This window comes from Aptenodytes forsteri, unplaced genomic scaffold (assembly GCF_000699145.1).
Source record: "Aptenodytes forsteri isolate BGI_AS27 unplaced genomic scaffold, ASM69914v1 Scaffold284, whole genome shotgun sequence".
Lineage (NCBI taxonomy): Eukaryota > Metazoa > Chordata > Aves > Sphenisciformes > Spheniscidae > Aptenodytes > Aptenodytes forsteri.
In genome coordinates this window covers 626,501-640,699 of record NW_008794445.1, presented here as the reverse complement: position 1 = coordinate 640,699, position 14,199 = coordinate 626,501, and the positions used below count along the sequence as shown (strand labels likewise).

Sequence of the window (14,199 nt, the reverse complement as noted above, 5' to 3'; positions counted from 1 at the left end):
TCATGTTAATGTTATTTATGTCAGCAGGTAGACTCTGCCACTGAGATCGGGCTACCGTTGTACCAGGCACAAGGAGATGAAGTTGCTTGCTCAACTGGCCCAGTAAGTCAGCAGCAGAAAGGGAGAAGGAACCCCGGCTTCCTTCGTCTGAGGTCAGTGCCTGGTGGACCAGCTCAGATCATTTCTCACATTGCCCATATCAGCATATACTGCTTGCCAGTGTTTATCTCACATCCTTGAGCAATAGCCCTCAGGACTCTGCAGTTTGGTTTTGATTTATTTTACGGAGGAAGTGACACTCACAACACGCTCAGAGGTTATGTTGCTGCATTGCAACAGCTCCCATCCTACACGGAGATGGAAGAAATCTGAGCAGTGCAGACTTGATGACTCAGCTTTGCTGGCTTTTACAGTAGTGGAGCTCCACTGACATTTCCACAGAGATCTTCTGATGAGCTTGGTATAAGAGGAAAAAGAATCAAACCTAGTGAAGCTGCCCTAAAGTTAGCCACTCAAAGCAAGCCTTCACCAAAGCCCTTCTCCTCCAATACAGCAGTGCCACACACAAGAAGGAAGGACACGCACATGTCCCCAGTTTGAGATGCCTATAATGCAAAAATACCTACTCTATCTAGTTGCCCTGACCTCCTTTTGTAGCCAACAGAGAGAAAACAAATGCAATTAGGCCACAGCTTCTCTAGTTTCTCTTAAACATTTACTTTGGATAAAACAACCTGCTGTCTGGAAGCGCTCACTCCCCTGCACTGACACAGCAAGAGCCTTGCTCAGACACAGCTCTTGATGTCAGGTCAGATGAATCCCAACCCAGCCCTCCCATGGAGAACCAAAAAGACTGGCAAGAACCCAGTGCACTGGATCTCTTCGGAGTGAGAAACTCCCCTCCACTCACACAGATTAACACATCTCATGCAGAATTACATGTAATCTGCAAGTTCTTCGGGGGCTAATTCATGTGGCAAGAGGTGGGTGGCTCCTACACAAGCCCAAGCTTTGAATCAAAGGCACCTGAGCATCCCTGGTGGCTGCCTGGTTTGGGGTGGTTGCACTCACCCAACTGTACTTCCCAAGGAGACAAGCCACGGGTGGGGAAGAGGCCTCCTGTGCCAGTGACATAGCGCTGAGTTAGGGAAGGGACAAGGTCAGCTCTGTAGGCTAGGTAGGGGAATGCTACGCTGCTCAGATGTGAAGTGGCTACATCTGTCTGATTTTACTCTCCCTGTTGGCCTTGGATTTGAGAACAGTATTCTTGGTCATCTAAGGACACCCGGACAGGGACTCTGTCCCAAGTCTCAGCATGCCAAAACCTATGGGGTGACCAAGAAGAGACACCTTCACCAGGAAGATGACCATTCCTTTATCAAGTAGCTATCATTTGAGAAAAAATCTGGGCATCTTCACCAGGAAGACCACCAATCCCTTATCAAGTAGATACTACCAAGCACTACCACTCTACCCAAATGAGAACTGCTTTTCCTCCCAAAATTTCTATCTGCAGTGTGACGATCAAAACAAGCCATTACTAATCAATGATCTCGAGTTCCAAGATAATGCCAGTTGCGCACATCCCAGCTCCACTTCTTGTGATAAAGCTGCATACATTAGTTGCTAAACAATGTTGTTTCAAGCTGTACGTACACTTACATAACCTCGTACCATATAATCAACACATTTCATAGCACAAAGAGATCAATCATTCTGATCCCCGTCACAGAAATATACCTCTGCTCCCTATCATGTCATGAAAACAACAAAAAAAACAACAAAAAGAATTTCCAACCTCCGCACCTGCCAACGCCCAGCATAGCTTGATGTACCTTAAGTTGTTGGCTCTTTTAAAAACTGTGAGCACCACATGACCACCACTGGCAGTCAGCAGCCAAAATCCAGCCATGCACTACTGCTCCAGCACAGAGCAAAAATCATGGGGGAAGGTCTGAAGGGAGGAAGGGAGGGAGGGAAGGAAGGAAAGGAAGGAAAGGAAGGGAGAGAGGGAAGGAGGGAGGAAAGGAGAAGGAAACAAAGGAAGGAAACAAGAAAAGCGATGGAAATGGAACCCTTTGCACTGTGTTCCCCTCCCCAGTCCCCTTCCTAGGACACTCCCCACCCAGCCCTTCTCCATCACTGGGTGCTCCTTCCAAGCCTGGGAACAGATGCTCGCAGCCTCCTCCAGAGGCAGCATTAACAGCAGGCTGTGGGTACTGATCCCATACTCACCTCTCTGTTTGCTTTGCTCTTGCTGCACCTCTGGAAGAAGGACCATAGGTAAGACAGGTACTGCCAGCATCTCCAAAGCAAGGACAGAGGTACTGGGGAAGGGTGGCAGGGGCTGACAGACCTGTAGGACCCGTCGCTACAGCGCTGCATTGGCTACGGCACATGGCAGCCATGACACCATGCTGCTGCTTCGGGGCCATGATGACACTGCTCTAATGGGCCACCTCCTGATGCTAAAATATCGAATGCTTCACCAGGAGCATGGGAGCTTGTGAGGGGGGTGGGATGCTTTCAAACAGACACTGGCAGTTTTGGGAACTTCTGTCTCCAGGTGAAGATCTTGCCCTGTTATTCTCACTTCCACTTGCTCCTCCTCCACGGAGCTGATCATCTCCATGGAGCAGCAGCTCAGGGAAGCTGCCTCCCCAGCCAGGGAGCAGTGTGGGGAGCGAAGGCGTCTCTTTTTCTTAGAGGGAAAAGAAGGGTGCCTGCTTTTGCCCCAGCATTGCTTGCTCCATGAAGCCCCGCAAGATGCCTGGCACCTGCAAAAATACAGGGCAATAAAATCACCGGTGTGAGCTTTCCAGAGACCTATCCCTGCAGGGAGCCTTTGGGCCAGCCTCCTCTCCCCTCCAGCCCTCCAAAAATGTCAGGCCCATCTGAAAAACTGGAGGACGAAGAGCAGGGGGCTTTTTCTCCAAAATGCAGCCTGTCTTGTCAGGGCCACCGCTGCCACATCCTCTGCAGATGGACCCCCGACCCCATAACCAGCTCTAGCCATGTCCAAAGTGCACCATGCACCTCTCAAAACACCCAAACAGAAGCAAACAGGGATACTGTTCAGCCCCCATGGGTCACAGGGGAGCCCAGCCCTTGTGTGACAGCTGCCAGGCTGGGTGCACCCTGCACCCCACCACCCTGTCCCAAAGGAATCCCTTGGTTTCCCCTCTCAGAGGAGGAGGCAGCACTGCGTGCAGTGCCACAGCCCAGCATCCTAAAGGCTCTAGTACCCTCTGCTGGCCCTGAACATTTATTTTGCTAATGAAGCCTCTCCTGGGGTGTGTTTTTCAGCCTGAAGGTCACTTGCAGTCATGGCAGCAGCCTCTCTGGCACCCACAGCGGCTACACTCGCCTGCAATGCCTGACACTGCACTGTCTCCAGCGTCCCCCACCGGCACTCTCACACATCCGAGCTGGCCCTGAGCTGCGGAGGGCAGGGACCTACCCACACCTTATGTCTTCAGGAGGACACTTACAAGAACCAATACTACTAGAAGTGACAAAAACCTGCAGAGTTTGCAAGTGCATGGTTATGCAGCAAATGCAGAAGGGCGAGTGGCTGCCCAAGACCACCCTGGGGCAGAGAGCCCAAGAGAGGCTCCTGCTGAGTGGGACAACGCTCCCTACAGCTGTCAGCACGTGAAGGAGGTGGCAGAAGCTACTTGGAGGAGGGTACACAGCTCTTGGGCATCACCGCACATCCCCATCCTCACTAGGGCAAGCGGAGGCCTCTGCCCATACCTCCAGCAAGGCTTTCACGCAGCCATTTACACTGCAGGGGAAAGCATTTGCCTGCTGCAGCCCTTTGAGAGGGGAAGGAGGCACAAGCAGAGAGCAGCTTTGAAGCAGGGAACAGCAGGTCATTTCCTTCGCTGCTGCTGGCAGACACAGAAGACAGCAGCAGCCTGCACACAGTGACTGGGTAAGGTGCCTCCCACACCACTGAGCCCAACAGGGCAGCCTGCACCAACAGGATTTATGCCTTAATAGACAGATCAAACCCTGAGCAAGAAATGAGTTTCTGCCTTCAGGGCTGCTGGTCCTGCCCAGGGGGTTGCGTCGTGCCTCGAGGCAAGTCCCCAGGGTGGGCGCTGGGCAGTGGGTAACACAGGGTGAGCAGGAGGGATGCCTTTCCAACCAAAATCCTGCACTGCCTCTGAAGGGGGAAGGAGATACATTCCCTCCGTCCCTCTGGGCAGCCAAAGACCCTGGGCTACAAATATCAGTTTTTATTTTAATACAAACTAACAGCTTTTGAAGTTCAGAGAAACATCGACGTGACACAGTGACAGAGCACTCAAGGGGAATCCTGACCACCCCAAACCCTGGTTCAAGAGGGAGGCCCTGGGCTGTCTGGCTCCCCAAGGAAAAGCTTCTTCCAGGAGCAGGTTCCAACCCCACGGGGCACTCTGCCTGCATGTGGGCAGGCATCAGGCAGCAGCAGTTCCCTCCCCACCTGTGGGATGGGGAGGTCACTTGATGCGGTAGAGGACTTTGCGTTGCATGCGGTGCTGGATCTCCCCCCGCCGCATCATCAGCTGCAGCACCTTGTAGATGGCATGTTCTGGGTATTTCTGGAAAAGGGGAGAACAGGGGGAGATGAGCTGGCAGGCAAAAGCTCACCAGAGCCCATCGGGAACCTGCAACCACTGCTAAAGCCTGGCTGTGCCTCTCTGGAGGGAGGGAGCCCGGTGGCACCAGGTGCTGACGCTCCTTTCCCCTTTCACTATTTCAGGTCTGACTATAGCCAGTCTCACAAATCAAACGGTTCTGGTTTCAAGGGTAGGACCCCAACCTACCCAAACAGCCCCAAACCTCAGTGCCTTTGGAGAAAAATGACTTCTCGCCTCGCTCCCCTTAAACTCTGCAATCACATTGCACACAACTCCCTACAAACAACTTCAAAAGCAAGTATGACCAAAAGGCTCTCCAGCCACCTCTTGGAGAATGGGTTTCATCCCCTGAGTGGCAGTCTGGGGTTCTTGGTTTCACAGCCCAACCCTCCACAGGGTCCCTGGCCCACCTGCCGCATGAAGTCCTGGACGATGCTGTGCTCCGACACCTGAGAGCCGATGGCGAAGCGGCGCTTGAGCTGCTTCTCAATGCGGGACAGCATCTCTTGGTCCTCCTGTGTTGTGAAGCCTTCTGCCCCTGGAGGGAGAGGCTGTGTGAGCTCTCTGTGCCACTCAGACATCACTCTCAAAGCCAGAGTGCCCATCTCCTGTCCCTCCCACAACACCTGCATGTCTCAGACTTTATGGAACCCATAAGCAAATCCACCATCAAAGGTTGTGGAGCTCCAAAGACACAGCTGAACATGGACCTGACTGCTGGAGCTTCCTTCAAACCCTTTGTGCCACGCTGCCTCCCAAGGAAACATTGTCTCCTCCCTATGGGGGTGGAGGTTGGAGGACAAACAGGTTGGGGAACCACCTACAGCACTGGACTCTCCCCTTGGGACCACAAGGGGCCAGATCATCCCTCCCTTGCCCAGCACAGGTGGAGACCCTCAGTGTCATCTGGCATTGCCCTCCCTGTGAGCCACAGCCCCACGGCCATGATGGCCCCTTGCTGCCACAGGCATTGCTTTGCCTTTGCTCAGAAAGCAGGTAGCACCCCCTGCCCCTGCCAGCCTGGTCCTGGGAAGGGAGCTCATCTCTCCTTGCCCTGAACAGCCAGGCCCAGCATGTCCCTCCTGCTCCCAGCACAGAGCATCTCCCCCTCACCTGACAGGCTGCCCGACATGGCTGCATCAAGCGTGGACACCTGGAAGAGCCGCAAGGCCTCCTCAACATCCGCCTCGGTGGCGAAGGGCTGAAGCTTCATCTTCCCCAGGGACTCAGCAATGCGCACGACAGCCTCCAGCTGCCTGCGGCCAAAGGAGAGCAACCTGCTTTCTACTGCAGCTCCGAGGGGTCTTCTCCTTCCCCCCGACTCCTGACACCCCCACCTACCGAACTCCAGGCACCTCCTGCCCACCCCAAACCACCTCCAGTGTTGCCCTGTTCACAGAGGGCTCCCCCCAAACCCCAGCACCACACTAACCCCCTTCCTGGGCTACCCCAGGTGACTCCCAGCGATGCAACCCCAACCCTGAGAGTTTCGGTGGGGCAAGGAGGGTGGGATTGCTCACCGGACAGTGATAGGGATGCTGGAGCGGTGGTCGCTCTCCTGCTCGTGCTGGCGAGTGCCGCTCCGCATCAGGATGTAGCGGTTCTTCAGCTTCTCTGCCGCCGCCGCCGACAGCCGAGGGCCACACTTCCTGCAAGGGGGGACAGGAGCTGGATGCAGCGCTGCCTGGGAGGGTCCCCTGGGCAGGGATGTCCCCGGGCACCCCTCGCTTCCTTAGGCCACGCTGTGGCACTGTTGCAAGCTGCTCTCACTTCCCTTTTTTCAAGGCAGGAGTTAAAAAAAGGTCACCCAGATTGAGCACTTGCAAATATCAGCTGCGTGGTTCGCTTCTCACCACTGCCTCCCACCGTGCAGCCCAGGCACTGCCAAAAAGTCATGCCTCTCACTCACGTCCGACAGAAGGAGATGAGCTTCTTCAGCTTGTTCAGCTCAATCTCGCCCTCCACGGCCTGGGTCTGCGTCAAGGCGCTCACGTGTAAGGACATCACGTGCTTGGCCAGTGTCTAGGAGAGCAGAAGGCAGTCAGGCAGCAGGAACACCCCTACCTCCCCCTCCTGAAAAAATGGGGCACCACGAGTCCCAGCTGCACCCACATGCCCTCACCCACCATGTCTCGCTCCTCGTTGTGCTCATCCTTGACGATGAAGATCATGTCAAATCGGGACAGGATGGTGGGCATAAAATCAATGTTCTCCTCACCCTTGGTCTCGTCCCAGCGCCCGAAGACGGAGTTGGCAGCTGCCAGCACTGAGCAGCGGGAGTTGAGTGTGGTTGTGATTCCTGCCTGTGGGGGGGAAGGAGAAACGGATGGGGTCAAGTCCATGTCCATGTCACAGCAGGGCTAGAAGGCTATTAGCTGGTACTGAAAGGTCCAAAGCAGTTTGCAAGGACTTATCCTCAATCACTTGCATTTAAATAAAACCCCGTAAGTAGCACCCAATTACTCTGTAACAGTTCCACATTGGAGAGGGGTCAGCACAGGAGCTACATGAGGCTGGACCCACATGTCCTGGAAGAGGACTGGCTTCAGCTGAGACTTGAGCACTGAGTAACTTCATTTAAAACCTCATGTCAAGGGCAAGGACACACAAGACCCTATCACCAAGTTTGCAACCTGAGACAGAAACTGAGTGGCTGGGGTTGAGCCCCCTGGGCAGCCCCGGGGGCAAAGTGCAGGTTTGCAGGTAGTAGGGCAAGAGCGACCAGCAAGGAAAAGTTGTGGTGGGTGTTCTGTTACCAGGGACTGAACAGCTGAGAGAGCGGAGGTGTTACAAAAAAAAGGTTGAGCAGTGGAAATGAAGAGAAACTCTGATCTGAGAGAAGACCAGGCACTAGGATGTCAGGCAGTTTCTGTAGTTCTGAGGGTGTGGACAGCAGTGGGAAGGAAGAAAAAAGAAGTGACATCAGGCTGTGACACAGGGATATCAGCAGAACTACTAAATCTAGAGGAGAAGAGGACAGGCAGAGCAGAGGGAGCTTGTTTCAGTCCTGCTGATGTTCACGCTGCCTGAGAGAAGACAACCCAAAGCCTACAGGCAGAGCTGACCAGTCTCAGATCAGAGAAACTAGCAATGATCAAAACCACTGCCTGGACAAGCCACGCTAAAATGTGCAATTCTGGCAAAGGAAGCATGACTGCTGGTTGCTGGGCTCTCGGGGAAACCCAGCAGCAAGTCAGGCTCCTGCCCTGGGGCGACACGCACCCACAGCTCACCTTAGCAATGGAGATGGTCTGCTGCTCCATGGCCTCGTGGATGGCCACGCGGTCATCCTCCCGCATCTTCTCATCCGAGGTGGGAGAAATGAGGTGGAGTGAAAAAAAAAAAAGTTGCCATCCGTCACCGCCGCCAGACCTCAGCTACACACCCACCAATGCTGACCCCCGAGGCAAAGCTCTGCAAGGACCTCTGCTCAAGAGTGCAGCATGTAACCAGAATTTCCCTGCAGCCCCATCCCCTGACCTTCCCCAAAAGAAAGGGCAACTCTCTTGAGGCTGCCTCGCTTTCTCCTGCAGGTCTGGGCTCTCCCGGGAGCAGCTGGCAGCCCAAGGGCTCTTCTCTTCCCCGCTCCTGCCCAGGCAGCCCCGCAGGTACCTTGTCGAACTCATCGATGCACACCACTCCGCCGTCCGCCAGCACCATGGCTCCTCCTTCCATGAAGAAACTCCTGGAGGAAGGGTCACGGATCACTGACGCCGTCAAGCCAGCAGCGCTGCTGCCTTTCCCCGAGGTGTATACCTAGTGGCATGTAAGGCAAGGAAGGGACAGCACATCAGCTGCCGTGGGACCCAGGAACCCACCGCTGCAGCTGGAGGACAAAGCACCCCTGGCACTGCAAAATCCAGAGCTACTGGAGGAAACACAAAGCCCTCCAGGAAAACCCCTCAGCACATGCCAAAAGCAGACCTGTTGGGTACAGAGCAAGGCTATTTCCTAGTCCCAGGCCTCAGACTAAGCAGCTGTGATGCACCAGAGGGCTTGCAGACACACAAATACAGGTATTAAGTACAGAACAGGGAGTGATTCATTGTTTGGTGGGCTGCTGCATTAGCTTTGTTTTCCCCCTGAGGGAACAACGCAGTCAGAGGCTGAATTTAATGGAGACTACAAGAAAACACAGCTGAAAATGTAATTTTATGCCTGGGCTCAGCCTGGAGGTCCATGCTTGAGATGCAGTCAACTTCATTTGTCCTGACCAGCCAGCCTCACCGCTGATCAAGTCTCAACAATAAACAACAGCACCAGTCACGTCTTTGGATGTCTGCAAATAGCCTGGCTCATATCATACTGAAAGGCATTACTTGCTTCCCCTTCCTTCCCTCATCCCCTCTCCTGCATCCCATCTCTTCCAGGCTAGCACCAGAAACGGCAGCTTGCACCTCTGCCAGCCAGCCTAGCTGTGGATGCACGGGCAGCTATCTGCTGTGACCACGGTCTGGTCTTCAGTGCTATGCAGGGAGCAGAAGGAAGAAACGAGCCGCACTACAAGCGGGCACCTCAAACCACCTACCCCAATGGGCGAACACTTCTCGACGAACTTCAGCAGCTGGGATTTGGCCGTGCCGGGGTCACCCAGCATCAGTAAGTTGATGTCTCCTCTGCGGGTCAGTCCATCCGGGAGCCTGGAGCAACAGGGTGGAAAGAAGAGAGGGAGGAGAAACGGTGAGCCTTCATTTTGATAACCAAGCATTGCTGACAAGTGGCAGGTAGTTGGCAGCACCGCCAGAAGACTGTACGAGGGCTTTGTGCCGTGAATGACACCCCTGCCACCACTCTCTCTCTACCAGGCTGACTTTCCCCACCTCTTGCGAGAGCCTCCGAATAAGAGGCAGGCAATGGCCTTTTTGATGTCAGTGCTGCCATAGATGGAGGGCGCGATGCTCTTGGCGATTGTCTCATAGATGTTGGGCATGGCAGTAAGGCGACGAAGTTCCTCCTCTTCTTGAGGGGTCACTGAGCCAGCAAAGCTGTGTCCTGTACAGGGATGAGAATGAAGCAACAGTGAACAAATGAATGTTTTAAAGTAAATGACACTACTCCCCCCACACCCACTACCACCAAGATCCCTTCTTGAAAATCACGCCAAATGCCACCAGGTGGGAAGGGTGGAGAGGGCAGGCATTTGCTATCCCAGCAAGGCAGGCTGTGTCCTTAGAGGCTGGTAGGAAAAAGCAAGGATCTTGGGCAAAGCAGCTCTGGAGGAACCAGAGGGAGAATTACAGTCAGGACCTCATCTTAAAAACACAGCTCAATCTTAACCATCAACTTCAGCCCAGATCCTCAGGGATGGCTTAGCAGATTCCCACTAAGATCAATAAGATAAAAGAACTTAAATACCCTGGAGGACTCAGGCTGAAGCCTCCTCATTTAATACCACTGAGAAAAAGTCATACAGGACACCTGAGTATAGAGCATCCACAGCAAGTTAGACCCCTGGACTGGCTTGAATCTTCTGCTATATAAGCAGCAGAGAAGGACCCAGGCTGTGATTTCATACAGTCCTTGCTGAGGGACCGCCTTCCTCAGGGAAGGGGGCTCTCCCAACACCAGACTACCAACACAGACCAGACAGGGACCAAAAGCAGCCCTCACCTGAGCCCTCCACATCCACCTGGATGCCCACCACACGGATGTAAGCGCTTCGGATGCCCACGCCAACGTTATCACGGCTTCTGTTCTTGCTCTGGGCAGACTTCTTGATGGAGTAGATGCCCATGATAGTGACTCTGTTCCCTGGGACAACTTTGTCACACAGGTACCTAAAAGGAGGAAGGGGAAAGCAGAGGATGGTAGCAGGGGAAAGGATGGCACCAGCAACACCTGCTAGCCTGGTGGGGTGATGCAGGGGGGGAGACTGCACTGGTACCTGTCGCAGTACAGCTGCAAGTGCCGGGGCATCTCCCCATGCGGCACAGCATCTGGGGACTCCTGCAGCTTCAGAACCTGGAAGTCCACACACTTGCACTTATCTGGCATGATGAAATAGGGGTCGAGCGGGCACTTTGGGCGGCCGGCTTGTTCTCTGTGCAGAGAGATCAATCAGGGAAGGCTCCTGGCACTCAGAAGCCACCCCTGGGAGCCCCCCTGTAGAGGGGACAGCAATGACAGAGCCCAGAGCAGCCGCCCCTCCGAGTGGTGCCCAGCAGGCAAGAAGGGCAGTCACACAGGGCCAGACCAAAGGCTCATCAAGCCCTGGGTCTTGTCTTCAACAGCTGCCAAAAGCAGGCATGAGAACAAGCCAAAGACAGGGTGACACTTGCCTGAATACTCTCCCTGCCTCCCCCCTCTCCCCCGCTAGCTAAAAGCGGGGAGGAAGGTAATTCATTAATTACACAGAAGGTAACAGTATAGACATGGCAGGGCATTCTTCTTTATAACCTCACGAACGAAGCAAATGTTAAGTGGTTTCTGGTGAGAAAGCAATTAGTGATGTGACAAGGCTGTCATCAACCTCCCAGTCTCTCGAGGCATATCTGCCTTGCTAGACTACAAGCTCTCCGAGACAAGGAGCACCTCCCAGTCCTGCTGCCATCTCAGTACATCATTACCGATGCCTGACTCCATGCAGGCAGGGACAGGGCTTTCAGGGAGGGTAGCAGGAGAGTGCAGATGCACTCGTGCAGTCAAGGATCAGGAATGAGGTGCTGTACAGACCACATGCAAGAATGATCCCTATCCCAAAGACCTCTCAAGCTGCATTAGAGACAAGGCGCAGAAAATAAATACTGGCAGGCATGGCTCAAAGACACAACCCACCATAATCAGTCGGCGTGAGAGCTGCCACAGCGGCAGCCTAATGCTCACAGTTTGCATGGGCATCAAGAGCTGTAAAGCAGGATTTGAAGGTTAGTAGCAAAGCATCCCTACAGAAGGTAATGCAAAACAGCTCCCTGGGGAGGGGGAACGTGGAAGCAAGAAGTTTGTTTGAAAAAGATAAGAATTTAATAGGAAGTTAGGACAACAGCTTAACGCAGCATTATGGGACAGCTGGAGGCAGGAATGAACCATTAGGTACCACAGGCAAAACGCCCTACAGATAAAAAGAACACAGCTGGCTGGACACAGCCACTCAATACCGCTTGCAGCACTGGTCATGCAGCATCACAACTGGTGTGACCGCAGATGGACGGAGCTAAAACCTGCCAGCCATGGGTGCACGCAGGCACAAGGGCAACATGAAGGGAAGAGGCAGAGAGCAGCACAGATGATTCTGCCTTGTGTGACAGGGAGCTGACTCTATGCAGCCCATATGGGATGGAGGGGGAGCAGGAGGAGGGGACGCAGCCTTTTCTTCCCCACCAGCCTGCTGCATGCATCCCCATGTCAGTCCTTACGTGTTGCATTTCCTGGGGAGAGCGTAACCCTCCAGGCCTGGGCGCACCACAATGTTGCTGATGGTGTTGCGGCAGCTGCGGCACTGGATGGCTATTCTGGTGGCTTTGGCTCTCACAGGGGTTGCTGCAATTACGATCCCAGGGATCTTCACAAGGTGGGACATCTGGTCGGACTGAAAGGGAAAAGGTGAAGGGAAGGTAAGAAAGCTGTCACCGGAGGATGGATGGAAAACTAAAGACATTAAAAGAAACACAGTTCTTTCTTAGCTACACTTCCCACATTCATGGGGCCAAGGTACCAGAACAAAAAAGCCTGCGCTTCTTGACAACGTTACTCTCCTGCTCTAGAGCAGTAGGGGAAGGTTGCATGACTTAAGCCATGCTGATTTCAAAACAAAGGAGAAAAGGACAAAACACTCCATGCAGAACATCACTAATAGCAATAATATCCCCACGGCAGCAATCAGTAATAACACTCCTTTGCAGTCAGATTTAAGTTGCAGAGTATCCCTGCTTGTACATTAGTGTACAACCCATGTCCTGAACTACGTGATCAAATACCGAAAGCTTCCCTGCAATCACACCCCCACATAAGTAAGCCCTGCCTCTCACTGCTCAACATGACAGCAGATTCACCTCACCTTCAGGCTGCGGATGTTGGCTGCGTTGGCATCCGATCTCAACATGACCTGGATGTCTTGGAGAGTTTCCTCCCCTGAAGGACGAGGACGGGTGACCTCATCTGCGACTTCTTTTGCCGCTTCTTCCAACTACAAAGGGAACAACTAGGCTATTACGGGCATATTGCAGTGTACTGTCAGGGCTGCTCTCGCAATGTGATAATGTCAGCATGCCAGGTTGCCAACCTCCTCCATCCTTACCAGCTGCAGGTGCTCTGCCGGTTGCTTGTACAGATAGTCAGCGAGATCTTCATCAAAGCTGGCCAAGTCTTCCATCTCCACCTCCACCCAGTACTGACTCAGGTTATAATGCCGTTTAAGCTCATCCCTGCAAGGAAGTAAGTGGTAAAGGTTTGCAGGGCAGAAAGCACCAGTCACCTACAGTGACCTTATGAAGGCAGCTTCTGCAGGGAGTCCTTCGTTTGGAAAGCAAACAGAAAATCAGGAGAGTGCCAAGAGAAGCCTAGGGGGACCTCTGCAAATCTTTCACCCAAAACCACTTTGAAATGTGACATAAGACCAGGGACACCGGTGCTTGCAGTGACAATGTAAAGTATAGTGCTAGACTTTTTTTTTTTTTTTTACTAGTTACACAACCAGATAGGCAATTAGAAAGCTTCTACACAGGATAATACCTATTATACCTAAACTATGTTTAAAAAAACAAAGTAATAGCATAGCAGGCAATGTTCTCCTTAAAAAAGGCACGGTGCATGAAATTCAGAGATTAAAGGTGAAAGATTTTCCCAGCCCTTGCATGATACATGTCCACATTCTCTCACAGCTGTGTCTCCAAGCTGCGTAGGCAAAGGGATGGCCAAGGGACTTCATAGCCTCAGAAGGCACACAGGACAGTGCTGCACTAATTTTAATGGATACAGACAAAACTCCAGACCAGAAAGCACTAGAACTTGAAGACAGACCTTGAATTTCAGAACTAGGTGCAAGTTTGGCAGCGCAGATCCCTCTATTGCTACCTCTGCCACTGGCTGGCTGCTTAAAAATTTGGGAGAACACCAGACCTCAGTTTTCCTATAAGGTTAAATGGGAACAACAGCATTTCTTATACTAAGAGCTCTTTACGGTCTATGGGAAGAAAAAAGCTGACGTGTGCTATTGTACACCTGGGGTGCGCATAGCAAGAGGGAGGTTAACAGCAGATCAGATGTGCAAAGAGGAGTGGGTAAGGCCAGGGAAGGAGAAGAGGGGTCACAGCAGCACCTGTATTTGAAGGTGAAGCCCGTCCGGTCCGTGCCCACCCGGTACTGCCGCAGAAACTCCTTGAACCGCTTCTGCAGCTGCGACTTCCCCTTCGTCCCCCGACGCATCGCCCCCAAAACTGTCGCTGTAGTAAATGCCGGGGTCGTCGAAGCCGGACATGGCGACTGCTGCTCCCCTGCGGGGGCGAGAGCGCACGGTCAGCCCCAACCACCTCCTCCTCCTCCCCCGCACCAAATGCCCCACGGGACCCTGGACCCTGCCCCCCCCCGCTCCCCCATCCCCGGCTGCACTGCACCCCTCGCACTGCCCCCGTCCTCG

General features: G+C 53.4%; 1 protein-coding gene across 1 annotated transcript; it reads right to left on the bottom strand.

Moving 5' to 3' along the window:
- Positions 1-4,240: 4,240 nt before the first annotated feature.
- On the bottom strand, positions 4,241-14,040 carry MCM5 (minichromosome maintenance complex component 5). The gene is given in 17 exon segments (XM_009289924.2): positions 4,241-4,589; positions 5,039-5,166; positions 5,742-5,884; positions 6,149-6,277; positions 6,538-6,650; positions 6,755-6,931; positions 7,862-7,927; positions 8,241-8,384; positions 9,157-9,268; positions 9,449-9,620; positions 10,239-10,405; positions 10,513-10,668; positions 11,981-12,153; positions 12,622-12,750; positions 12,862-12,988; positions 13,882-13,968; positions 13,970-14,040. Coding segments are annotated over 17 exon segments (2,196 nt in total). The 3' UTR covers positions 4,241-4,487.
- Positions 14,041-14,199: the final 159 nt, after the last annotated feature.